General features: G+C 51.0%; 4 protein-coding genes across 13 annotated transcripts in view; 2 read left to right on the top strand and 2 right to left on the bottom strand.

The window, feature by feature from the left end:
* The window catches only part of RHBDF1 (rhomboid 5 homolog 1), a 42,024-nt gene extending 22,717 nt beyond the window's left edge, over positions 1–19,307 (top strand). For 4 of the 8 annotated variants that reach the window (XM_062588799.1, XM_062588802.1, XM_062588798.1 and 1 more), the window contains 15 exons: positions 2,901–3,114; positions 4,795–5,001; positions 5,797–5,919; positions 6,024–6,184; positions 8,928–9,179; positions 9,812–9,923; positions 11,072–11,146; positions 11,270–11,431; positions 11,535–11,635; positions 12,279–12,342; positions 12,775–12,869; positions 13,809–13,884; positions 14,427–14,527; positions 14,803–14,956; positions 15,787–19,306. In XM_062588799.1, the coding sequence (XP_062444783.1) occupies positions 2,901–3,114; positions 4,795–5,001; positions 5,797–5,919; positions 6,024–6,184; positions 8,928–9,179; positions 9,812–9,923; positions 11,072–11,146; positions 11,270–11,431; positions 11,535–11,635; positions 12,279–12,342; positions 12,775–12,869; positions 13,809–13,884; positions 14,427–14,527; positions 14,803–14,956; positions 15,787–16,206 (2,317 nt within the window). In that variant the 3' untranslated portion in view covers positions 16,207–19,306. Of the gene's footprint in view, positions 1–467; positions 3,115–4,794; positions 5,002–5,796; positions 5,920–6,023; positions 6,185–8,927; positions 9,180–9,811; positions 9,924–11,071; positions 11,147–11,244; positions 11,432–11,534; positions 11,636–12,278; positions 12,343–12,774; positions 12,870–13,808; positions 13,885–14,426; positions 14,528–14,802; positions 14,957–15,786 lie in introns of all 8 variants that reach the window. The other 4 variants (XM_062588805.1, XM_062588801.1, XM_062588804.1 and 1 more) reach the window with 4 other exon arrangements.
* SNRNP25 (small nuclear ribonucleoprotein U11/U12 subunit 25) lies at positions 16,681–20,092 on the bottom strand. 2 transcript variants are annotated; one of them, XM_062588806.1, is made up of 5 exons: positions 19,709–20,088; positions 19,465–19,570; positions 19,244–19,318; positions 18,213–18,275; positions 16,681–16,887 (listed from the first exon to the last, which is right to left on the bottom strand). In XM_062588806.1, the coding sequence occupies exons 1-4, from the start codon at positions 19,917–19,919 to the stop codon at positions 18,221–18,223; spliced, it is 447 nt and encodes a 148-aa protein (XP_062444790.1). In that variant the 5' UTR covers positions 19,920–20,088; the 3' UTR covers positions 16,681–16,887; positions 18,213–18,220. The 2 variants fall into 2 exon arrangements, with proteins under 2 accessions (XP_062444790.1, XP_062444791.1); XM_062588807.1 differs by lacking the exon at positions 16,681–16,887 and adding an exon at positions 17,566–17,827 and having other exon boundaries at positions 19,709–20,092.
* Positions 19,839–20,565, top strand: POLR3K (RNA polymerase III subunit K). The gene is made up of 3 exons (XM_062588808.1): positions 19,839–20,069; positions 20,160–20,247; positions 20,363–20,565. The coding sequence occupies exons 1-3, from the start codon at positions 19,959–19,961 to the stop codon at positions 20,488–20,490; spliced, it is 327 nt and encodes a 108-aa protein (XP_062444792.1). The 5' UTR covers positions 19,839–19,958; the 3' UTR covers positions 20,491–20,565.
* A 654-nt stretch (positions 20,566–21,219) lies between these two features.
* GTF3C1 (general transcription factor IIIC subunit 1) overlaps positions 21,220–26,031 on the bottom strand; it is a 55,934-nt gene continuing 51,122 nt past the window's right edge. For both annotated transcript variants that reach the window (XM_062587841.1, XM_062587842.1), the window contains 3 exons: positions 25,197–25,236; positions 24,055–24,247; positions 21,220–22,438 (listed from right to left, as the gene is read on the bottom strand). In XM_062587841.1, the coding sequence (XP_062443825.1) occupies positions 22,217–22,438; positions 24,055–24,247; positions 25,197–25,236 (455 nt within the window). In that variant the 3' untranslated portion in view covers positions 21,220–22,216. The remainder of the gene's footprint in view (positions 22,439–24,054; positions 24,248–25,196; positions 25,237–26,031) is intronic.

The raw sequence follows: 26,031 nt of genomic DNA, 5'->3' as shown, positions 1-26,031 counted from the left end.
ACCAGATTGCCTTCTGAGGGGCTGGCCAGGAGGCCCACAACGGGGCTGAGAGTGAGAAAGTTTGTGTGTGCATCTAACAACAAAATGATGGTCACTCCTACTAAGTATGTAGGCAGCTGTCAATAAATAGCATGGAAGTGACTAACGAGCTGTCCACCCGCCAGCCTCACTGCCTCCTGCCTTTCCTAACAAGCTGTCAACCTGCTGGTGTTTGCTGTAGCTGGAGCATCTTCCCAGGGCAGCCACTGTGCAGCCTGCCTTTGCTAGCATCCACGCCACACGTACCATCTATGTATGTCAGCCCCCAAAGCCTTCTTGGGGCAGAAGAGGAGCAAGAGGAAGCCACACTGGATAAATGCTAGTTGTTGTGGTCCAGATGGAGCTCAGAAGCTGGTGAATCTGACTCTTCCTCTTGACTTCATAGGATCATAGCACATGCTAATCCAAATGACTGTCTTCTTTTTGAGGTGGAGGTCGTCTTAGCATCAAGGAGATCAACCATTCCTGGAGTCCAGGACACACCCAGCACAGCGGTCCATCCATGAAGCCCCACCCCTCCCCCTTCCCCAACTGAAGTGCAGTGAACTTATGAATGAGATGGACAATGGGACTGTGGGTCTGGCAGGAACTAGACCTAATGCCCTGGAGTCCCTTTCCATCCTTGCCTTCCTCACTGCTACCCTTGGCCAAATTCCACACTGGCACCACATCTGCCTCTGGCAGTTGCTTGAATTTGGGCTCAGGCTCTCGTGCTTGGTTGTCTCAAGCCAATAGAAGAGCTTGAGTGAGAGCCAGCCCCTGATGTTGGTTTATTGCTGGTTACAGTGCTTCAGGGAGTCTCTGTAGGAGGTGATGAGCTTCCTCAGCCAGTAGGGTTGTTCAGTACCTTCCTGGGGCACTCTGGATACTCTGAACTCCATAGGCAGTTCTCCTGGACCATCTCAGCTATGGTCAAAAAGTAGGACAGATTGTTACCCTCGGCCTGAACCAGCCATGATCTTTGGCAGTTCAGGAATGGCACTCACTGTGCAAAGCACCTGCAGTAGTGGCTATGCTTCCAGATAGCGGGAAAACAGTTTTAGAGGGCTCTTGGGTGCCACTGTGCAAACAGTGCCCGGTCATCAGCAGGCTCATACAGACACAAACAACTTTGTCCTCCTCCCTTTGAGGAGTGACCCCACATTCCAGCTTGCTGTCCAAGCTTGGTGTTGAAATACTGGTTGCAGAAGTTTGACAAGCCTTCTGAGTTGGGTTATAAGGGTTTTTTGTGTTGTGTGTTATGCCTGCCTTGGGAGGGAAAGACTAAGTCTTTGCTTCTGTCTTGATATCTGCATGAACAGAACTATTCCACTGTGCTCTGGACTTGGTTTGAAGGAGTTGGGCTGGGTGCTGACCCTAGGCCTTTCCAGTTCAGAGATGAATGTTGCTCTGACACAGTGTTGGTCTGTGGGAGCAGAGCAATGCTCTGAGATGTGTTTAGCTCTTTCTCTGGAGCTCTGATCTGTACTGTCATGCTGGAGGCATTAGGAGAAATTTGGGTCAGTGAGATCAGGTAAGATCTAGCAATGACCCACTTGACGTTGGTGCATGTTGAGTTTGTTGTGGGTCACTGGGAGAATGGTGTCAGGCTGAGGGTAGTGCGTGGTCATCTGCAGCTGGAGTTGCAGGATAGAAGGCCTGTGGGTTTTGAATTTACATGCTTTTACATAATGGCAGGACATCTTGACCTTTTCATTGGTGCCATTTTTGTTCTTCTATAGAGCAAAATAAGCAGAACACAGAACTAGTTCTCCATCTCAAATGGATGGCAGAGTCCATGTGCATTGTCTTGGTTCACTTGCATGACCTAACTCTAGGTTTAACCAACCACCTACTCCAGTGTATGTTTTAATGCTTCCTTTATGATCTGTGAGATTTTGCTGCCTCCTCAGCAGCTGGAAATCCTGCTCCTGAGCAGGGGGCTTGAGGCCAGGATTTTGGATTTGGCTTGAAAGGACTTTCAGCTTTTGGTACTTGGGCCAGACAATTGTGGGCTGACACAGCTTGTTATCTTCTAAAGCAGGATTAGCCACAGTGGGGAAGGCTTGGCAAGCCCGAGATGATCTTTGTAGGTTTACAGTACCAGCTGTCCTTCTTCAGTATTTGATGCAGGTTGTTAGTCTGATTTACACCTATCCCTCCCTGCCTTCCTTGGGGTTTTGCTTCTGATCCAGTGTTCTTCTGTGACAGAAGCCGCTTGGCCATGCAAGCTGGTGGGTTCCCAACAAACCTTCCCCGTGGCTGAAGCCTTGGGCTCCTACAGCAGCTCAGAGGTGTGTGCCCATGATATCAAAGCTCAGGACCATAGCAAACCTCTGCCATTATAGTTGCCTATGAGCAGGATGGAATTCTGCAGCATGCATTTCTCCATGGCATGGAGAAATTAGGGATATATTAGGGTAGGGGAAGGCTGGGGAAACCACAGTGAATTCTGGTGGCTCCTGGGAGAAGCTACAAAGATGTGAAACAGCACAGTCCTACCATGGTGGGCTTAGAGCTGGCCAGAAGCTGGTAAGTGTTTTCCATGGATGATTTTTAAAGGAAAAGTCCTTTCAGCATTTTTTTTAATTTATGTTCCATCTCTTTTTTTTTTCCTTCTAGAAAGCCTCAGAACTAACTGTCCTTTACACACAATCTCTTCTGCCTTTTGTTTGTTTGTTTGTGCATGTGTTAAATGACAGAATGTCATTGGCGGATGAACATTTCAGGCTGAGAACAGGCTGAGAGATGTTCAGGGAAAAGAATTTTGCCTGCCTTTGGACTGGGTGGGTGGGAAATGACCACTAGCACTTTTATCTTTTAACCTGTCCAGTCCAAACAAACATAAAGCTCCTGTGCGCTTGTGTGTTGCAATCTTTCAGAGGTACAGCAGACTGGTTTGGGGTGAGCAAAGACAGTGACGCTACTCAGAAATGGCAGAGAAAGAGCCTCCGCCACTGCAGCCTGCGGTATGGGAAGCTGAAACCTCAGGTCATCCGGGAAATGGACTTGCCAAGCCAGGACAATATTTCTCTAACCAGCACAGAGACGCCCCCTCCACTCTATGTTGGGCCCTGCCAGCTAGGTATGCAAAAGGTGAGTGACATCTAGGACAGAGTCAAGGCCATGAGCTTCCTGCCTTCCTGGAAGCTGTCCCCCACCTGTGAGCTTAGTTCTGCCTGGATGCTTCTTGTCTGTGTGCTCAGACACTTACTAAGCCTCGGGTACATTTTGGCCTACTCCCTTCTTCAGTATCTTCTCTCTGGTCTGGTTTGCTGAGATGCTGTTGGTGATAGGCTCAGAGCTGTCTGTCACATCCTGACAGTGGTGCCAAGGAAGGTGATTAGACCTATGGGTTAGGCTGCCCTTTTACAAGGACAAAAACCTATCACTCGCAGAATGGACCATTCCGTTGACCCCAGTGTACCGCAGGGAGCCTGTTGTCAGGACTCTTGCCTATTGAATCCTTGCCCCAAGCTGAATGTGGGCAGTAGCACAAGTATTGACCTCCTAGAAATCTGGCTATGTTGTAAGACTTCACAAGGGGCTGGTGCATCAGCTGCATTACAGTTCTGCTCACAAGTCCTTAGAAATGTTTTGGGTACCTGCAATGTGTATCCAGCACCCCTCTGCTCGCTGCCTTCAACACTGACCACAGGGGACAGGACCCCATCAAACATATTCAGTTATTAGCACTTAAAAGCTAACCCACAGTATACTAGCTCTTCTGTTTGCTCCGTTCTGTGGTCTTTATAGATGTGGTATTAGGACATCAGTGAGGACCATTGCAAACCTGGCAAATGGAAAATGAATTTCCATCAAAGCAAGTTAGACTGTGACTTGAAACTTGGCTGCATCGTTGAAGCAAAGGAGAATATTAAGTATCTTTTCAAGAGTGTCACCTTATTGTGTTCTTTCTTATCAGTTGAAGTGTCTTGCACTTAGTCTTTGGTCACAGAAGACTCAGGTGTACTGTGGGGTTCTACATGAGCTGCATTAAATCAGAACGTGATGTCAGTAGGTGTAACCCCATAAAGCTTCCTGTTGAGTGTGCAACTGTGGGTTAAAAAAAAAGATCATAAAACATTAGGAAAAAGTATGGAAGTCATACAGAAACTGCAGCTGTGATGATTCAAGGATGGAAGCAAGGTTTGGCATTGAGGGCAATATTTTCATTAGATTGGTTAGTATATTTGGAAGAAGTGGGAGCTTCAATGGGTATGGCCCCAAAGAGGTGCTTGCAACTCTTGGAAACTTGTCTGCTTTTTCCAGCTGTTAAAATGTAATTAATAGAAACAGATATAAATCTACAGTTAATCTTCACCTGGCTGCTGTTTAAGTCCTGGGCTGTTCAGGCTCAGATAGGAAACTAGCTAGAGAAAGAGCATGGCTGCATTCAGGATTTGTCAAACTCCTGTTCATGTAGCACACTGGCACAGAAGATGAATGAAAGCAAGAGTGTAGGAAGGACTGAAGAAGGTTTGGAGTCTCTTATGAACACAAGGAACATTCTGGGTTAAAATAGTCAATACCAACAAAAAAGGTGGGGGGGGAGAGATTTGGGGACTTAGGTTTGTGACTTGGAGCCAAAGTTGAGCTTGGGGCATGTTATTCGTCGTCTCCTTACTGGAGAATTTCTGTCGCTTCAAGCCTGGTTCCTGGTCCATCTCAGGAGTCCAGCTACTGTTGTGGTCTCAAGATGTTTGCTTGGAGGGAGGAGGGCTTGGTGGGCAAAGGTTGAGGGTGCATGGACTGATGGGATTCCTCTCTGGGCAGATCATAGACCCCTTGGCCCGTGGCCGAGCTTTCCGCATGGCCGATGACAACGACGGCTGCAGCATGCCACACACACCAATCACACCAGGTGCCGCATCGCTCTGCTCCTTCACCAGTTCGCGCTCGGGGTTCAATCGCCTCCCGCGACGGCGGAAACGGGAGTCTGTTGCCAAAATGAGTTTCCGAGCAGCTGCAGCTTTGGTAAAGGTACTGCCTGTGGGAGGGCAGGGACCAGCCTGGCAGCAGGACGTGGCCATGCTCTGGGAGAGGGGTGAGAGGGAAGGAGCTGCCTGTGTGGGGGGAGGCTAATCACAGGGAGAGCAGTCATGGAGGGCAAGAAACCAGGCTGTCCTGCAGTCCTATCTCTGCCACTTGCCTAGAAGGGAGGATTTAGGAGAAGGAGGGGAGTTGGCTGGGCTTCAGTGTATGCCTTACTTGCCCTTTATCAGCCTGGGGGGGCTTATTTCCCGTGGCTAGCAGCCTCAGAGGGTCCCAGCGGGTCCAGTTCACTCTGCCTGGACCTCTGCGTATCTGCACCTGGTCAACAGTCATGGCAGAGCAGAAGTACCTGAGCCTCTTGCTGTGCAGTGCTCTTTCACCTTCCGCAGGTTCAGTTCTCTGTTCTTGTGCTCTGCTGGAGCATGGGGCTGTGCCAGAGCCCCGAGGGGTCCCAGCACCCCTTTTACTGTGTCTGGTGCCGTATGTCACTGCTGTTTGGTCAGAGACGTGATTGTAGAACGCGTGATAGAGGAGTATGTTGCAGGCCTTGCCTGTCAGCCCCTGTATGAGAGAGAGGTGCTGCAGATCAAGAAGTAGGATAGGATTTGTGAGCCTTGGAAGAAAGGTGTCACATACCAGGAGGACCGCTGTGCTCCGCAGGCAAACGAGCCGGTTCAGCGCCGGGGCTAGCCAAGCGCTGGCCAGGGTGCTGTTGCCTGTGCTGGGGGGGGGAGGAGGGGCGGATTTCTCGTGGTGACTTGATGTTGTTCTCCCCTGCTGCAGGGTCGCTCTGTGAAGGACAGCACCCTGAGAAGGGCTCAGCGACGCAGCTTTACCCCAGCAAGTTTCCTGGAGGAGGATACAGTGGATTTTCCAGATGAGCTTGACACTTCTTTCTTTGCTCGGGTGAGTGCCAGGGTGCTGGCATGGCACTGGGTGCTATCTCCTATGGCCAGTGTCTCAAATGTGATAATTACTCCTTCTGATGGAACTTCTGTTTCTTTGCCCAGGAAGGAGTCCTCCATGAGGAGCTCTCTACTTACCCCGATGAAGTGTTTGAGTCACCATCGGAAGCTGCAATCAAAGATACTGAGATGAAACCTCCAGATCAGATGGATCTCACAGGAGGTGCCTTGGACAAAAATGAGCTTGAGAGAAGCCATTTGCTACTGTGAGTATCTTCCTGAGAGCTGCCAATGCCTATTGTGGGGCCCCCATCCTGGTCAGAGCAGGAGCTTCTGTGCTGGGCAGCTGGTGGAATGAGACTATCACTCCTGCATGGGGTATGCCAGGGTCCAAGTGCTGTGGCCACCTAGAGTGGATCCAGTGTGTGACCAGTGCAGCAATTGATTTTCTTGAAGTCCACCTTTGCTTCTCTTGATGCTTTAGGTGAGAGACCTCCTGCTCCAGCTACTCAGGCTTGTGGAAGGTGACTCTTGAGGGCACCTCTGCAGTCTCTCCAGCAACTTCCCCCTTCCCAGAATGTGTTTCAGAGGCTGTATCATGCCTTGAGGAAACAAAAGTTACTTTAAATCAGCTCTGGGGACGCTCAGGGCCCAGCTTTCAGCTGTGAGAAAATAGAAAAGATGAGAAGGCTGTTGCTGTTGCCACAGTCACCACCAGGAACTGTAGTCCTGCTCCAAGAGCAGTGTGAAGCATTTCTGAGTGTCAAGCCATGCTGCATTCCTCACTTGAAACCAGAGAAAGGTGTGGCACCAGTGCTGAGAGCCCTACAAATATGTGGGTGGTACTGTGCTGTGTGCCTAGATTTTTTCCACCTGAGTAACTGGTACTGAGTAATTGCTCTGTGTCATTCCTGAGTTGACTCTGTCTGGGTGGCAGCTCACCCCACCAGAGAGCTTTGCTATGTATGAATATGGAGCAGACAGGGAGAAGGTTCTTGTTGTGGTTCTGCCACTCGCAGCCCATCTTGCTGACGCTCTGCCTTCAAGACCTTGACTCAGTCTTAAAGTAGGTGGAAGTAGCACATGGTGGGAGTTTGGTGTCTCTCCTCTCAAACAGTCTGAGTTTTCTTGCTTCCATTTGTATCTCCTCGAACGGTTTTTATTTACTGAGGAAATATATTTCTTTCACATTTGAGAGAAATATTGTCAGTATGTCAGTCAGGTGTCCTTTCAGACAGCCAGGATTTGCCTTGGCGTAGGCTGATTGCAGAGACCAGCACGGGAGATACTGGGAAACAGTACGTCCCTAACACAAAAACAACTTGAACTCTCAGGGCAAAAGCAAGCTGTAGTCAACTCTACACCTTTTATTGGAGAAAGGCTTCCCAAGAGAGATGTCATGGAAGGGTTGTCCTAGTTGGGGCTTTCAGCTTTGTAAAATATATGTTCTGCTAGGTGCAATATTGCAAAAAGACGAAGTTCCACAGCAGAGTTTTTGGCTAATAAACTATCAGTTTCTCTCTCATTGTGTTGCTTGTCTGTGCCCCAAAGCTGTCTTGACTTCTCTGAGATGCTCTGGTGAGCTTTCAGAAAAAAGGTGGAGCACTGGTTTCTCTAACCAGTTCTGATAATCATTATCTTTGTGCAGGAGGCTTATTTAGGAAGCCAGAGGAGGTATTTGTGAGCCAGAGACTAGAATTCGTATCAGGAACATGCCTACTGTAAACCTGAGCAGTCAGCCAGGACAGGGTAGTGGGAATATTTTTTTTGTCAGGGTCTGGATGCTGTGGATGGCACATTCCTGACTTCCAAATGACAGTTCATGAAAAAAAAAAAAAAAAAACAATAGAAAAAATGGCTGAAGATGATGCAGACTTGTAAAGCAGGGGCTGTTCACCAGTAGCTGTTTATGCTAACCATCTGCATGCTTTTTGGGAAGAAAGCTTTTGTTTAGACAGTGATGCTTGGGATTTTTATTATGCTGTTGAAGCCTGATTTTTTTTTCTCTTGAGAATTGCATGTATCAGGAAAAATAGAGAGAATAGTGGAAGATAGGTCCTGAGAGGTAACTGGCACAGCTTGCAGGATGTGCCCATGTCACTGTCTCGGTCTGGAAAGGTGCTTGGAATTTCTGCTCTTCTCTTCTGCCAAGTTTGATGGGCACTGGGTTTTATTTGCTGTTCCAATTACAGTAAAATATTTCAAGGGCAGATTTTTCCTGCAGGGCAAAACTGCACTTCCATTTCATTGCAGAGCAGTAAGAGGAATGAAGCAGAGGAGAAAATAGATGTACCTGAGAGTTAGAGCAGAGCCTTTGGGCTGCTGTTCCCGGAGATGGTGAGGATGCAGCCATGGATATGTCATGTGGCATCTATTCCTCTCCATCCTTTCCAAATCAGAAGAGAGAGCTCTTGGTCGAGGGTAAAGCTGAGAGAGAGGGAAGTGGTCTCAGTGGTCACATGGTGCTGCTGCTGCTCCCTGCTGCAGAATCCATGCTGAGAGGGTGGAAACATCATCTCCCCAAAGTGAAAGTGCCCCATGACACCTGGCCACGGCCTTCTCGTTGTAACCTGCTGCTGGGAGAACTCTGAAAAGTTCTGCGAGCTCTTTGTCGGGGTGGCTTAGTTTGACACAGCTCCCTCGAGCCACTCGCTGCGTATGGTCCTGCACTGCCATCAAACAGAGCTGCGTAACGTCAAACACAACTGCCACTTCAGGGCCCCTCATCCTCTGTGAGCTGCGGCCCAGCCCTGCTGGGTGGGTGTGGAACGAGCCACGGAGAATACCCGATGGGTGCTGGAAACGAGCAGGGAGCCCCAGGGTTCTTCTGTGTGACTGGATGCCTGTGCGGGAGACATGCTTCTTCCTAACACGGCTGGACAAAATCAAGACTTGGGGACGTGCTGTGGGGAAGGAATGACCAAAGGGGCTTGTTTTGCTGGAGAAGGGCTGATCCCTCCTGCTGTGCCGTGGAGAAGGAAACCATTTCCGTCCCGCTTTGTGTTTCAGCCCACTGGAGCGAGGCTGGAGGAAGCAAAAGGACGGCGCCCTGACACAGCCCAAAGTCCGCTTGCGGCAGGAGGTGGTGAGTGTGAGCCCACAGAAGCGTGGCCAGCGCATCGCCGTCCCTGTCAGGAAGCTCTTTGCCAAGGAGAAGAGACCGTACGGGCTGGGAATGGTGGGGAAGCTGACAAATCGCACCTACCGCAAGCGCATAGACAGCTACGTGAAGCGGCAGATCGAGGACATGGACGATCACAGGTGAGAGTCGCCGTCACAGGAGGGCGTCCCGACAAAACTAGCAAGTGAATGAGTGCCGTTGCGCCTCGGGGACTCAGGGCACTGCCTGAGGGTGCTCGGGTGAAACGTGCTGCTCGAGACCGTACCTGTGAAGCACAGCATCACTGCACCGCAGCAGAGCATGGCACGTTGGCATCACCAGGCCCTGGGAACTCACCTTGCTCCTTGTGCTGCTCTGGGTGCTGTTATATCTGCCATCGATGAGGGACAGTGGGTCTTTGCCCTGCCAGTGCTGTCCTGGGAGAGAAGATGAACAGGAGGGTGCAGGTTTTCCCATCTCTGATCATTTCCCTAAAGTCATTATTTCAGGCACACATCACACACTGGTGTCAAGCTTGTGTGTTCGTGGCTGTTTTTCTTGGCAGAGGGTGGTTTGCGCTGTGCTGTAGGGGGTCAGAGTAGGCAGAGGGTTGTCTGCCAGCAAGATCTTAGGTCATTGCCTCCAGTCCTGTGCATCCCAGGTGATCTTAGCCCTGTTCCCCAGAGTGTGCCAGGCCCCTGGGGAGAAACAGCAGGTCTTCTCCTGTGCTCCATGAACAGCTGTAACGTGCCTGGATATCAGCCTCTGATCTTCTCCCTTTCCCTCCGTCTAGGCCTTTCTTCACGTACTGGGTGACCTTTGTGCATTCGCTTATCACCATCCTTGCTGTGTGCATCTACGGCATTGCCCCCGTGGGGTTCTCACAACATGAGACTGTCGATTCAGTAAGTAAATCCCCGTGACCTGCCTGGGATGTGGTTGCCTCTCAGCCTTCCACCACTGGCTCCGTGTCATATTCCCCAGCATATCGGCTGCTCGCCCACAAGCCTTGATAGCTGGACACCAGTCATCCAGCCCTGGGGCACTGCCCGCAGCATCTCCGCGAGCCAGTCTCAGCCTCTGTACTGTCCACTCTCCCCCCTGCCGCCCCGCTGCTCTTGCCATTGCTTGCGCCCGTGGATCTCATGGCAGCTGGGCTGGATGCTGGGTGGGCTTGGGTACGTGCCTGGAGTTACAGCTTTTAGCAGTTAGCTCTAGCTGGAGGAGAGGTGATCCCAAGCGGGTAGAAGACGTGCCAGCGGCACTGGGATTTCTTTCAGCTGTTTGCAGGCAGTGGAGATGGGAACCCAGGTTCCTGGCAGTCGTGCAGGGGTGGATTGAAAGGGGGTTTGTCCGGGCCCCTCAGCACTTGGCACACAGCCTGGCGGGCTCTTTACAGGCTCCGGTCATTTCCTTGCTGGGAGCCCTGAGGGCAGCTTGTTCCCCTCCTGGTGGAGACCAGGAGGATGTTCACGGCAGGGAAATGTTTCAAATGTGAATTAACTTTCTGGAGCAGCTGCAGGAATCTGCTCCTGCTGAGAGCAAAACCGACCTGTTTAGCTTCAAGAGGTGGTCTCAAAACTGTTTGTAGTCTCCGCATGTGCTGTCAAAGCTCCCTCTAAGCTATGCATCCCTACAGCCACGTCCTCGCTCCGTGCGGTGGGTGCTCTGTGCTGTCTCACCACCTGCTGCCTCTGGGTGTCGGTGCTGGTGCTGCTGACGTTAAAGATGCTGCACACACCTCTGACCTGTGTGAGGCTCTCTGCAGGCTTTCAACCATACCCACGTCTCCAGGCTGCGATTTCCTGACTGTCCAAATAGCCAGAGGTAGACATTTTAAATGAAGTCTTAGGATTGCTGTGCCCAAGCTGAGTGATGCCCCTTGATGGGGTTTGCCTGCCATCTGGGAAAGGCCAGTTTGAGAGAACCCTGCGCCCAGTTACCTGATGTGATTTCTGCTTCTCTCGTGGGTGCTGCTTTCACCGTCCCCTCTGCCTGTGCTGCCACCCCTGCGGGCAGCAGCTCACAGTGCTCTTGCTTTCTTTCCTCTCAGGTCTTACGAAACCGCGGAGTTTATGAAAATGTCAAATACGTCCAGCAAGAAAACTTCTGGATTGGCCCCAGCTCGGTGAGCACTGTTGGCTGGGGCCATCGGTGGGTCAAGGGGGCTGCGTGCCACAGCCGGGCTGCCCTGCGGGCCAGAGCCCTCCGCCGCCTGCCCCTCAGCTGAGCGTTGCCATCTCTCCTCCAGGAGGCCCTGATCCACCTGGGGGCCAAGTTCTCACCGTGCATGAGGCAGGACCAGCAAGTGCACAGCTTTATCAGCGCCAAGCGGGAGAAGGAGAAGCACTCGGCTTGCTGCGTGCGCAACGACAAGTCAGGCTGTGTGCAGACCTCGGAGGAAGAGTGTTCGGTGAGTGCGGAAGCCCCTTTCCCGTCATTTCTATGGGCTCAGGGCTGCTTCTGTTGATGCCTCTCCTACCTTGGGCCTCAGTGATGCCTCTCCTCTCCTGCAGTCCACCCTGGCTGTGTGGGTGAAGTGGCCCCACCACCCCAGCACGCCAACGCTGGCAGGAAGCAAGAGGCAGTTCGGGTCCGTTTGTCACCAGGATCCCAGGTAGGTCCAGCCTAGCCCAGCTGCTATCCTGGGGCACCAGCACTGCTGTGGCAGTGGAGTCAGAGAGGCACAGCAGACCCCAGCCAGTTCATTGCTGGGCAGGTGACAGCTGCTCCAAGGATGAAGGGATGTGTGGGTGGTGATGTTCTTACCCACCCTGACAGCTGGTAGAGATCAGGGTACTCAACGGAGGGCAAGTGCTGAGTCTTGTTGGGATTACAGGGAAATTTGAGGCAGAACTCGGGCACAGGCTGGCCCTGCGCAGTGGTCAGCAGCCATATTCCCAGCACGGCTTTGCCCTCAGTCGTCATGGTTGGGATCAGCTGAATCTCCGCTGTCGGGGTTGTGCCCACCTGGGAAGGAGCCAACTCCAGGCAGTTGCTGGGCAGCTGTGCGCTCTCTGATGGCTGCCTGTGCTCACGCTGTGATCCCTGCTCACTGGAGGGAGACTGTGACCCGCTTACTAGTGGCTTTGATCAGCAGGTCTTTGGCTGGTCCAGTGCAGCATCTTGCCAGCCCTGGAACAGAGGGGGGATGATGGCCTGGGGCCAGGGCAGTGCGGTGGCTCTCAGGGTAATCCCACCTGCAGCTGCTGGTGGGGAAAGTCGTTTCTCTGGGTGACCTCAGCTTTCCGTTGCTGCAGGGTGTGTGAGCAGCCAGCCTCGACAGAGCCTCACGAGTGGCCGGACGACATCACCAAATGGCCGGTGAGCATCGCCGGTGGCATTGGACCTGTGCTGGCAGCTGTGATGGCGTTTGCAGCCCTGGGCATCCCAGTTGGTGGAAGGGGCCCAGGCTCTCTGGTGCAGCCCCCCACTTGCAGCAGGGCTCTTGCAAACGCCAGATTGGGGCAGCCTTGGCTTTATTAGCTAAGGCTTGAAGCCTTCCAAGGCCTCTCGTGGGCCCTGCCAGGAGAATGACTCGGTCAAGGGGCTGTTTTCGTCACTCTGCAGCCAGGTGGTGGTGATTCAGGCCCTGGAGGCCCAGGTAGATGGGGGTCTGAGGCACCATCTTGCTGTCAGAGAAAGGCTTTGGGAGGCTTCTGTGGGACTGGCTTCTTCCCAAGAGGCTGCTTTGACCTCATCCAGGCATCAAGCAAAGCCAGGGCTGTCTGACTGCAGCCTGTTGTCATCTTCCAGATCTGCACGAAGAACAGTGCTGGGAATTACACCAACCACCTTCACATGGACTGCGTGATCACAGGCCGGCCCTGCTGCATTGGGACCAAAGGAAGGTAATGAGTTTGATCCGTCTGAGGGACTGAGTGCTGGGGTGGGATGCAGGGGTCTTTTTTCAGGTCATGTGTGCAGCTGCTGGTTCTCTTCCTTCCTGTGCGGAGCCCAGAGCCCTGCTGGGAGGGAATAATTGGACAGAGAGCCGTGACAGGTCTCCCAGACGGAGCAGAGCTCTGGGACAAGCATGGGAAAACAGCCAGCCTGAGTCCTTGGTGTAGGTCAGGGTATCTCACTCAACTGTTCCAGGAGTCCTGAAGGGCTCATATCCCTGGAGATTAAATACTTGTCCTGGGGAGTTCAGCACTTTTCTTTGGGAAGGGCCAGCTCATTCCTGGCATGCACTGTTGGACCCAGTGAGATGTCTCTGAGCATTCATGGAGACATCAGGAGATGACCTGCTCTGGCTTTGCTGAGGAGGAAGACATTCTTCTTAGTGTTGCTCCTCAGATTGAGTAGTTACTCAGTGCTTAGGCCTGTTTTTTTGTGCTAGGGAGAAAAAATAGGGCTGCCTGAGGACTTTCTGTCTGTCCCTGAAGGTCATGATGGGACACCCGGGTTCTGCTTCTCACCCTACTTTCTGCTTTGCCAGCTGCCCCCCCAGCCCTGGAGACCCCAAGCTGTGGTGTTTCTTTCGCAGCTACAACTAGCTCACCTGAGCATTTGTTCTGCAGTCCCTGCAGGTGTGGCATTAGTATGTGTGGTGACTTGGGCTTGTGTCTGGGAGGGAAGCAGGAGGAGAGTATTGGAGAGTGGTACCCAGCTCCCGTGTGAATGTGTTAGTGTGTGCATTGTAGAGACACTACTGCATGTTGGGGACAATTCTTATGGCTGAGGTGAGGGGAGTGGAATCAGATGGCCTGAGAGGGCACAAGATGGTCCTTTGTGTCATCTGTACATGATATACTATTTCTCATTTTATTTACCTCTGCCTGTCCCAGGTGTGAAATAACCTCCCGGGAGTATTGTGAATTCATGCGAGGCTACTTCCATGAGGAAGCGACACTCTGCTCTCAGGTAACTGCTGAGCCTGAGGTCCGGATGGCTGCGCTCCTCCTTCCTGCTCCCCTTAGCAGCGTGGCAAGATGCAGGAGAGGCTGTGAGGGAGCGTGGGTGGGAGTCCTTCATCCTGCCTCCAGGCCAAGCCCTACTGCGGAGTCCCGCCCCGAGCCCGAGGGAGGCTGCTGACTCAGACAGAGGTGGTAGAGGGACAGCCCTCTGGGGAAAGCAGTTCAGGATTTGAAGCTGGCAACCACCAGAGTGGAGTCACTGGTCTCCTGGTTGAGAACCAAGAGTGCAACTGGCTTGCTCCATGGGTGAGCCAGCAGTGATGGCTCACTTGCATGGGCACTGGAGTGAAGAACGATGGAGTAAAGCTGCACTAGGATATGGCTGGGGCCACACGTGACTTTGTTGGAGACAACGTTGGGACTTGATGCAGTGGAGGAGAGGGAGGAGAGCCCCTTCTTCAGAACTAGCTGCAGTCTCTGCGCCCTGGCCTTGCTAAATCGCCAGGCTGCGTGCTGGCTCACTGCACAACCCTGCTTTTGTTGCCCTAGGTGCACTGCATGGATGATGTCTGTGGACTCCTGCCTTTCCTAAATCCAGAGGTCCCTGACCAATTCTACCGTCTCTGGCTCTCACTTTTCCTTCACGCTGGGTAAGCATAGGTGTAAAGCTTCTGAAGTCTGAGGAAGGCTTGTACCCTGGCGCTGGGATTGTTGAGGGCTGTCAGACAGGCCCTTCCCTCGGAGCCTGGGGGGCTGAGCTGTTGTCTTGGCTGAGGTTCTGTAGGCAGTGCTTGCTGGCAGAGATTAGAGGGGTGGGCCAGGCCAGGCCTACAGCCCTCCACGAGGCTGGGCAAGAAACATAAGTGAGGATAGGGGGGTGACTTCAGTGGCTGCTGCTTCAGCTCCTGTACTCTGAACTTGGCAGGATCCTGCACTGTCTGGTTTCAGTCTGTTTCCAAATGACGATCCTGCGGGACCTGGAGAAGCTGGCAGGATGGCACCGCATTTCTATCATCTACCTGCTCAGTGGCATTACTGGGAACCTTGCCAGTGCAATATTCCTACCCTACAGAGCAGAGGTGGGTCTCCTACAGACAAGGGTCCCACTAACTTGCCTTGACTGCTGTGCTGAACGCAGGTTTTCTCTATGTGCCTGTGGTGGGCTGGCTGGCAGACGCAGAGAAAGCAGAGCTGGGCTCATCTCTGCAGCACAAGGCTTGTGCAGATTTGTAGCTAGAAAGGCAGCACCACACCATCATCTGAGCAATAAAACCCCCGAGCACCAAATGACTGGCCCAGTCTGGCTGCAGTAAGAAGGCTGCTTCTTGCAATGAACGGGCTAATGCCCTTTGTCCGGAGAGGGTCCTGGCAGACTGAGAATTGAGATCTGTAGCTAGCGCCAGAGACCCTCCACGTGCGAACAGCAGGCAGCTGAGGGTGAAGGCAAGAGCTTGCCTTCCCAACACGCTGTCCAGGACTGTCTTTGTCCATATTCCACAGCTGGGGAAGTCTGATGTGACTATCCAGTTTCACTTCAGAAGACCATGTGGCAGGAGCTGGAGGACCATCTTCCAGGAGTGGTCCTTCTTTGAGAAAAAGTATGTGGTGGGTAGCGGGAGAAGGGAGCTTGAGTCTTCACCCTGGTGACCCAAACCATATCTGCATTCTTTAAATATAAAATCCATTCTGGCAGTTGCTGGCCTCATACCTACCTCAATCCCAAGATCAAAGCAGGCCCTTTACTTCTTAAACTCCATTTTAAGGACAAAGGCTTGGGCTGCGGCATCTTCTTCCCAAATACTCCTAAACAAGGAGCTGAGTGTCAGATAACTGTGATGTCTGGAGCTGGCTGCAGAAGCCAGGCAGGTGGCACGTGGCTGATGTTACTCGTAATGCTCTTCTTCTGCAGGTTGGCCCTGCAGGATCCCAGTTTGGGATTCTGGCCTGTCTCTTTGTGGAGCTCTTCCAGAGTTGGCAAATCCTGGCACGCCCGTGGAGGGCCTTCTTCAAGCTGCTGGCTGTGGTGCTTTTCCTTTTTGCCTTTGGCCTCCTGCCTTGGATTGATAATTTTGCTCACATTTCAGGATTTATCAGCGGCTTCTTCCTCTCTTTTGCCTTCCTGCCCTACATTAGCTTTGGGAAGTTTGACTTATATAGGAAGCGATGCCAAATTATAGTTTTCCAGCTCATCTTCATTGCACTCTTCTCAGGACTTGTGATTCTGTTCTATTTCTACCCCATCAAGTGTGAGTGGTGCGAGTTCCTTACATGTATACCATTCACAGACAAGTTCTGCGAGAAATACGACCTGGATGCACAGCTCCACTGAAAGGCAAAGACTGGCTTCTCGAGCAGGCACTGGAGATGGCCCGTCTTTGCATTTGCTGTGCCAGTTCCATATGGACAGAGCCTCTAATCCAAATGACACTTCTAACCCTGCCCATGGTTAATTTAAACTGTCTCCTTAGCACTTGGCAGGCATGTTTTTGCCTTATCTCAGAAGACTCTGAAAACAGAATGTTTGTGCCTTGTTCAATTGTATTGAACCTTTTCTGCTGCCATTATTTTTATTACACTAGTTTCAATACTACATTTTTAACCAGAGTTGTTTACTACTGCTAAGGTGGTGATTAAATGGAAAGGTAGCGTTTTAGCTACTGTTAATTATTCTGCATAGTCTGTGGCTACGTTTGTTACGTTATCATCTCATCTATGCTGTTTCATGCACCTGTAGGCTAAGTCCTTTTCTAGCACCCAAGCAGAGCCAGACATGGGTTTGCAGCTGGAAATGAAGCAGCGGCCATAACTGCGGGGTCTCTTTAATCCCTGAAAACGGACACAGCGTACAGCTCCGAGGCAGACATTTCAAACAGCAACTGCAAAAGCTGTGGCACGTGGGAGCTTCCCTTCAACTCTGAGCCTGTTTTGCTGTGAAATGCTACAGCCTCTTCCTCCAGGAAGGTGCTGAATCTGCCGACTGGTCTTGGTACAGCTGGATTCTCTGCTTTCTCTGTTAAAGAAAGAAAAAATTTGACAGGAACAACAGTTACTGCATGCTGGGCTCTTGTATTACTGCAGTACTAGTCTAGAGTGTCCATGGGGATCAGTCCCTGGTGGTCACAGGCGCCACCAGGCAGATGGAGCTTCTCTGTCAGTGCATACATTTTCTGACGGTGGATACTGTGAAAATGGCAGCATCGAAAGAGGAAAAAAAGTCACTGTTGTTGCAAAATGACATTTTCTAACCCAGACAGCTGGAGTTACAAAACAAAATGAGCAAACAGACAGTTGGAAAAGCTGGTATTACCACTGCTTTTCAGAGTTTTAGATGTTTTTTTAGATGGGAGGGGGAAAGAGGGGAGATGGCACAATTTTAAACTTACTAAGCTTGAGAATCTTGACCACACCACGCATTTGTATGTGTACGTAATTTTTTTTCTTAATGACAGTGATGCTAGAATTATGATAACCATATGGGTTACATGCAAGTAAATATATAGTCCTTCCTGTGCTGGAAGCACTTAAATGCATCGTTTGCACAAAAATGCCAAGAACAAAAGTTGCCTAGCAGTATGTGCTGTCTTCCCTGAACAGTGAATCAGCTGAATTCAAGTCTCCATAAACCAGAGAAACTAAGAAAATACAGCACAGGGTCAAGGCCTCCCTCTATGAACAGCAGAGAACAGGCTATGTTTGCTGTTGCATTTACTTCTGTGCACCCACTGGACACTTCTGTTAATTGCGGGTGCTCTGCATAGTACAGGAGGGAGGTAGGAGCAGGGACAGAGAACAGTTGCTTTGCTCTGTCTGGAGATAGGCTGAGACACAAAGAAGGATCAAATGAACTGGGTGATGGCAATCACCTGTAGGCACAAAGAGACTTCTTTCTTCCTACGGCTGAGTTAGCAGCTTGCTACATTCCTGACAGCGAGCGTCAGAGATGATGAAGCCTAAAACAAAGCAACATCCTAGAAGCAGTTGTAAGGGCAAATAAAGGAACACTGCACTCAGTGAGGCTCAGGACGTGGTGGGAGCAGTCGGAGTCCAAATGTAAAACAAACAAGGTTAGAGATAAGCCATTGCCAGCACTAAGACGCACCATTTCAGAAGCAGCAGCACTGTTAAGACGACACTGTGTTAGCATCCATGGGCTTTTGGCTACAAAACCAAAATGTGGAAATGGACTGGAGTGTGAGCCTAACACAGACATGGACATTAAGGAATGCTCTGCTGAGCAGTGAAGAGCAGCAACACCAGTCACTATAAACACTTGCCCTAAAGCCTTGGGAAAACAAATATGATCTGGTAGTTCTTAAAAGATTTTTCAGGACTTACCTGACAAGTTACTTTCGAAGTTTCTTGATGAAGCTGACCTCATCACGGTTTCTAATGCCATACCTAAACAGAGAATTACACCGTTACATGCTAATTCCCAGAAAGCGCCGCCTTTGACTGATACCCTGTCAGACTCCTCCTTCCCCTGGGGAGATGGACTCATACTTTTAGGTGCTGTGCTCCAATGCAGGACAAAATAAAATTCTCACTTGCACGAGTAGAACATCCTGCCAGCACTCCAGAATGTGATCATCTGCCTTTTGAACTGCAACACAGCCCAAGCATGCCCCGGATCGATCTTTCAAGGCGAACTTTCCCTAGGTAGAGCTGTCTTTTTAGGGATTTTTTTGCTGCTTTTGCTAAATCTGTTGTTAATAATACTTGAGACAATGGCAGGGTGGGGGGGTTGGACCAGATGATCTCCAGAGGTCCCTGCCACTGGCAACACATTCTGTCATTCCATGACTCCAAACACTCCATCCGATTTCTTCCTTTAGACCCCGCTGGATGCCCCCCACCACACAATGTAACCTGGCCTCATTCTCCTCTTGGTAGCTGCTCTCCACGTGCTTCTGTTAATATACTCACACACACACACAGCAGTTCCCCCGGATATGAACTAATGCAGCCCTCGGAACTAATGCATGTCATGTGCGTGACACCATCCCTTGCCTTGCCGCTCAGACATGGGGGGTTTTTTTGGTGCTAATCTGGCCTCTGCAGGGTACCTACGGTGTGAACTGAGCAAGCATGACCCACTCTGCCTTAGTTTTGGTGTGGACACCCAGGGGGTGATACACAGGGCCCAGGTGTGGTTTGTGGATGGACATGCTCAGCACGGGACAGTCGTGGTTGGTGAACTTCCCAAGGGCTTCCCTCTGCTGCAAAAGGCCTCTCGGTCTGGCAAACCTAACGGAGCCGGGGCACGGATTAATCCCTGCCCGTGCGCAGGCTGTACGGCCGGCCCGACTGCGGCGCGTCCTCTCCCTCCCCGCGGACTCGCGCCTGCCAGGAGACACTTGCCCACTCACTCTCTCAGCTTCTTTCTGTCATCTGCCAGCTTCTCTCCGGCGTAGGTTAGGTGGTAGGTCCTCCAGATGTACTTCCTTGGGGTGGGGGAAGGCACTCAGGGGGCGGCGGAGGAGCCGCCCCGGGATGGCGCGCTGGGCGGGCCGCGGGTGGCTCGCCTGGCCCGCAGCCCCCCTCCCGCCCCGGCCCGCAGCCCCCTCCCGGCTCCCCCGGCCCCGCTCACCAGCTGAGGTGCTGCACGCCGCCCTGCCGCGCCTGCCGCAGCTGCACGTGCCGCCGCAGCGCCTTCTTCAGCTCCAGCACCGAGGCGTTCTGCACCACCACGACGGCTGCGGGGAGAGCCCTCAGCGCCGCCCCGGGGCTCGCCCTCCTCCTCCTCCGGCCCAGCACCCCCGCCCCGGCCCGTGGTGGGCCCCGGCACCCGCCTCCCCCCCCGGCCCCGGCCCCGGCCCCGGCCCGGTACCCACGCACGGTTTCGCCGTCCGCCTTGCAGACGCGCACGGTCATGGCCTGCCCGTACTCGAGCGCCACCTGCGAGCCGATCTCCTCCGGCGTCACCTGAGGCGGCAGGTCGCAGAGCAGCGGGTCCTGCACCAGCCGCGCCAGCGCCGCCTGGAAGAGCTCCAGCACCTCGGCGTGCGCCAGCTCCTCCTCGGGCTCCGCCGCCATCGCCGCCATCGCCGCGCCGGAAGGGGCGGGCGGCGCGCGGGAGCCGCGATGCTGCTCTTCTGCCCGGCCTGCGGCAACGTGCTGGTGGCCGAGGAGGGGCCGCGGTGCCACCGCTTCGCCTGCACCACCTGCCCCTACGTGCGCAACGTGACGCGCAAGGTGCCGCGGGGGGCCGGGCCGGGCCGGGGGGTGTGTGTGTGGGGGGGGGGGGGAAGATGGCGGCGCCCCGCTGACGGCCGCTGCCCGCAGGTGACGAGCAGGAAGTACCCGCAGCTGAAGGAGGTGGACGACGTGCTGGGCGGCGCGGCGGCCTGGGAGAACGTGGATTCCACGGCGGGTACGGCCGGGCCGGGGGCGGCTGTGGGGCCGGGGCGGCGGCGGTTGGGGGTGCGGGGGGGGGGGGGGTCGGGCCGGGCCGGCCGCGGCTCACGCGCCGCCCGCCTCGCCCGCAGAGCCGTGCCCCAAGTGCGAGCACCCCCGCGCCTACTTCATGCAGATCCAGACGCGCTCGGCCGACGAGCCCATGACCACGTTCTACAAGTGCTGCAGCGCGCAGTGCGGGCACCGCTGGAGGGACTGAGCGGCCGCCCGCGCCGCGCCGCGCCGCGCCCGCGCCCGCGCCGCGCCCAATAAAGGCCTCGCGCCTGGCACCGGCCCCCGTCGCTGTGTGGTGCTGCGCCGGCCGCCGCGGGGAAGGGCGTGCGGGGCCGCAGGGCGCCGCCGGGGGGGAGCGGGGCCGCAGGGCGCCGCGGGGGGGAGCGGGGCCGCAGGGCGCCGCGGGGGGGAGCGGGGCCGGGGCCCCCCGGTGGGGAGCGGGGCCCCGGGGGGGGGGGGGGGAGCGGAGCCCCCCACAGCCCCCTCGCCGCTAGGACTTGCGCCCACTGGAATCAGCGCTGCGGCCGGTCCGTGCTCAGCACGCACCACGCCAAGGAACCGTGGCCGGAAAGACGCAGCGGAGAAGCCTGGCTGAAGGCTAAACCCAGTAACGTCGTGGAACAGGCACGAGCCTGCAAAAATCGGAAAGGTGAAAGCACGTATGAAACGTTGGGCCGCTGGAGTAGGGGCTCAGCGACACAGGCAGAGTCAGACCCGCTGCTTCATCCCCAGCTCCGACAAAACACGAGCATCTTTGGGGAAAAAATTTAGCTTTTTTATATGGTTCACTCCCAGCCAAAATAACCTTTAATTTGTCCATTAAGAGGTATAACATGCTATCTCAAAAACAGTACTGTTGCAATACTACAGTATTAAAGGACTTAGCAGGCATTCTTGTAAGGACCAATATAGCAACTAAAAAGAGAGGAAAAAGGACATTACACAAAATACAACTGTTTATTACCAGTGCACCTACATCACAAGGATGATGGGGGTAGCATTAGCAAGGATACAATTCTGCACTTTGTATTCTTGTACGAGAGAATCGGAGCATACGCTCCTCTGGGCAGCTCATTAGGATGAATGCCTAAGTATTTATGACAAGTATGGTCTGACCTATGCGGGTTGTTTCTCATCAGGTTTTGGCCTTTGCATTCAAATCAGATGGCTTCTCTCATTTCTGTCTGGGAACCAGCAGGACATCACAAACTGACTGGAAGCAGGAATTGATGTGTGAGTGAATTAAAAGAGGTGGGATGTAAAAGCCTAAGCAAGTAATTTAGAAGGCAGCAGAATGCAGGGAGAGGTGATGAACCAGGGAAACAGGCATGCAGCAAAATTCTAGATGGATGTGATGACTGAAAGAGTATACTGTGTTTGACAGTATCTTGCAGTTACTAAGATGGGTCCAGATAGGTCCTTCATAGCTTACCACCTTTAAGATTTTAACCACAGCACATACTCAAAGAGCTACAAAGGTCTGAGTCAAAGACAAAACTCGGGTCATAGCTCTGAATGATGATCAAGATGATGGAATTATTCCAAAAGGAAGATGCAGAAAGAAGCTTAGAAAGGCAGGTAAATCATGAAGACACACACGGCTGAATTCCATCTGGACAGGAGGTTAGAGGTCTGGAGTAGCCAGGTAAAGCTGAGTAGTCTCCATGAAGAACCTAGCGGAGTTTGCAGAAAACCACAAAAGATAAGGCAGAAACTGAGAGTTACACGTTGTATAAGCAATTGGAGATAAGAAAAGCATATACTTAAAACAGGATGAAATACGACCTGTATCTTACTGTTACTTTTTATTCTTGGTACATACACTCAAAAAGGATAAATAACTTTTCTTACTTAAAAAACATGGAGCACAAATGCATTAACAGTCACTTCTACAGGCTGAACCAAGTTAACGTGACTCAGCTTTATATCTTTTATACATGGATCATCTGTACCCATTTATTCCAATTAACTTCACAAGGGAATACTCTTCCCAGCCTGAGAGTACAGTCTATCGTAGGCTCATAGTATATTACTGGGATTTCACTCAGTTTGGGATTGTTTAGCTGTTCTTCCGTAACTGGATGAGAAAAGAGAGACACGACGGATGGCTTTTTCATGTAGAATCGTTTGATGCAACCAAGAGCTTCCAGACCCTGTAGAAAAATTCACACATTTTAGCTATAACAGTTGCACAAAAAGACATGTTAAATGCTATTCTACCCATACTGTTTTCAGAAGCTTTAGACAAAGTTTATACTGATGGCTCATCCCTCCTCCCCCACCAGGAGCACTGGGTATGGCAAAGTTTACAGCAGAACAAAGTTCACATAACTGGGTATGTGCTAGTTTATCAGTTTGGTTGTCAATTATATTATCTATTCAAGATAAAACCTTCCAGCACAGTGGTTGACATCTGGATACTAATACAGAATGAGTTCAGCAACAGATCTGCAAGGTTTAGGACCAGTCACAAATCATTATAGTGCTGCTGTATATGGAAATTCCAGACTTCTGGGTTGCTTCTTGCCAAGGAGTTGGCATTTGTTCTCACAACCACACCCAGCAAGACAATGCCTGTGCTGTAAATGTCTAGCATGTATTGGGTGATCTTACCTAACAGGCACTTAGATTTATTAATCCTTGGTATTTTGCAGGTAGAAGCTGCATATATGGTTTCACAACCAGTTATCAAATTTATCGCTAGGGAAGAAATCAGATTCAAGTTTTCTAATTTGTGAAGTGTACTGGTATTTCCTTGATTTTGTGGATTTGAATTAATTTAAGCTGCTTAGGAATCTACATTTCTCTCCCATATGTACATATCTGACCACTATGCACTATATATTATAGTCTTAATCCTTTCCACTGATCCTGCTGCTTTGCCCATCTCCTGGCCTTAACTATCCTCTTGGTGGTGTAGCTGTGGCATAGGATAGATGGACAGGCTGTGCTGGAACACCTAGGAAGCAGGAATGAATCAGCACTGGGTTGGTAGTATACACAACTTGCATTAACACCAAAATGTATGAACCTCTGGACAGAAGTGTGGCATATATATTGGAATATTAATTTCCGGTGTTAAACCATCTTCCCGGGGGAAGACCGTTACGGGAAGGACTGCTACATTTAAGATTTTGAATCACTGTAGAAAGAAAACAAGCAGATTTCACTCACAAAGTAAGGTAAGGTGGCAGGCATAAACGTCTAGATGCAAAAAAGACTGAGAAACTCATTTTTTCTTACCATGTATTGCTCTGCAATTAAGGATGTATGCCTTTAAGCACATTTGTAAAAACAGAAGGTATTATTTGCACTGTTGTCTAGCACAGACACATTTCAATCTGCCGCTTGTGTCAAAAGACTACCAATATGAAATATATAGAAGGAAAAATTAAGATAAACTCCACAGCGATTAACACTGCATTAAACAACCCGAGTTAGTATTTCGTGATGAGAAGCCACTCTTTAGTCACCAACTAGAATTTCAGCAGCATTTATATCCACTTTAGAAGAAAACTCAAATTTCTGAATCAGTAATATAGTAATTCAATGAGCAGTGGTCAAGCAGGCCTCCATCCTCACTGCTAATAGTACCTTACTCTGGTTTTGATTAATTTGCACTAATGGGAGAAGGCTGTTTTTCGTGGTCTGTTGAAAATTGTCACCCATTGTCCTGGGACGCCCAGCAAAGGAGTTGCTGACTACTAAGAACAAACTGAGTGTGGAAACTGAACCAGAATTAAAAGTTCAAACATCTGATGACTGATACCTGCAGTATCTCCAGGACAGCAACAGGCTGCAGGACTCCCACATAATGCTGCAGCAGCATGCCTTCTGTTATGCCAGGTTTTGTCATGATGTGATAGAGCACAGCTTCCATCATTCCCTTACACACAGGTTTATTCAGATTCCCATCCACAATCCTCCATGGTCTCCCAATGAAGCAGACATTCTCGCAGGCCCTGCAAACGATGGTTCACGTTCGGCTCTGTCAGTTGCTACTTTGTAAGTGAGAAATGCAAACTGCTGGCTGCATTGAGACTCCTCTTCCAACTTCGTGTACTAGCAGTCAAGAAAACACACCTGCAAGCCTATCCTGTCTGATCTTGTGATTTTATGTAAAGGTACTTACCCTGTTCTTAGTCCTTACTGGGTACTCCTGACAGGAATGATTCTTCTAGCTGGTTTCCCATCATCAGAGTTACTGCTTAGGACAGAGTCTTACTGCATCCATTTTCAGTGTTTGCTTACATACCAAGTGTAAAATTCTGCAGCTACTCTGAGAATGGGCAGAGACTAGTGCTAATCTGCTAAACAGTTCTGTAGACCTGAAGCATTTCATACTAGCTGTTCACTATCTGAGAAGCACTATTAGCACCATGACACCTCCCAACCACCACCTTATATTTTATTCACTAGGAAAGCGTTCTTTGCACTAGGCTCTAATATCCTCCAAGGACATTCAAGACATCCTTCCGCCTGCAACATGCAACAACAGTGCTCAGAAAAGAAACTCTGTTCCTCATTTTTAGCATTTTGGGATCCAAGGACAGATTCTGCAGAGAAATCTGTAACTTCCTATATTGCAGTTTCTGCAGGTCTTTCCAGGGGAATTTTAAGCAGAGACCTAGTGGCACTAGACTTGCTTGTAGAATAGGATTATTTTTGCTCCTTCGGTATTTGAAAATTGTTCATTTTTGAAAATGAACAAGTAGCAGAGAGATCTTCCCAGAATGCATATGAAGACATGAGTACCATTAACAAGCACAACAGAGAAAACATTAGGGTTCTCCATCTTCAATATCTGTGACTATCAGAAGATAAAACTAAGGTCACCAAAGCATTTGTTTTCAGAAGTTACTTCGGTAATGCTGACTCTTTAGTTATTCTCCAGACACCTCTACTACTCACCTGTCCCGGATTGCCTGAGATAGCTCTGTCACAGAACTTCCTGGTAAAAAAAGGACATGTACATTTTATGTTAAAATAAATAAAATATAAGGTGGCTAAGCTGTAAAAGGCAATGGTTTATGCTAGAAAATAATACAAGCAAACTGAGCTGCCTGAGCTGAATGTTGTTCTCAGTTGCACAGGGTCTTCTAAGCTTCCACTCTGATTGCATCTGATCTGCCTGCAGGATCTTCCCTCTTCCTGCAGCTACGTCTTAACCACATCTGTCTACTCCAACCACTCTTGTGGTCCAGTCCCAAATTGTAGCAAGAAGCTTCTTCTTATAAGTCTTGCTACGCAGCTGAATGATGGATAATTATATGGATTGAAAAAGAACCAAGTTTTGCACAAAGAGTGATGCAGGGTCTCTGCTTGCAAGCACTCAAAGGTTTAACTTTACTGCTACTAGTAATCATACTGAAATTGAGCAGAAGTCTGAGTAGCTGTAGGCTTGGGACTTGAGAATGCAAACTCAAGATTTCAGCAGAGTTCAGTTTTGGTAAGGCAGACTGTGCAACTTCCATAATGCGTTATGACGTGGGCTTTAATTACACAATTGCTTAACTTTGGGTAATTCTACCACACCCAGAGGCTAACAGCTTTGGCACAAGCACGTCTTCTTTCCTGTGTAAACCCTTTTAAGTAAAGCAGCTAAGCAAAGGGAATAGAGTAAAGGTCAAGACCAAATCCAACTCATGACATGTATACACAAAGACAACAGACCAGAATTCTACACTAGGGATGTGGAAATCAAAAGACCCCTAACAGGAGCTTTCCAAAAGGTTCTCTTTACTGC

Source organism: Rhea pennata, chromosome 15, assembly GCF_028389875.1.
Source record: "Rhea pennata isolate bPtePen1 chromosome 15, bPtePen1.pri, whole genome shotgun sequence".
Taxonomy (NCBI): Eukaryota; Metazoa; Chordata; class Aves; order Rheiformes; family Rheidae; genus Rhea; species Rhea pennata.
Note: the sequence above shows the minus strand (reverse complement) of the source record. Positions and strands in the feature narration are given on the sequence as shown.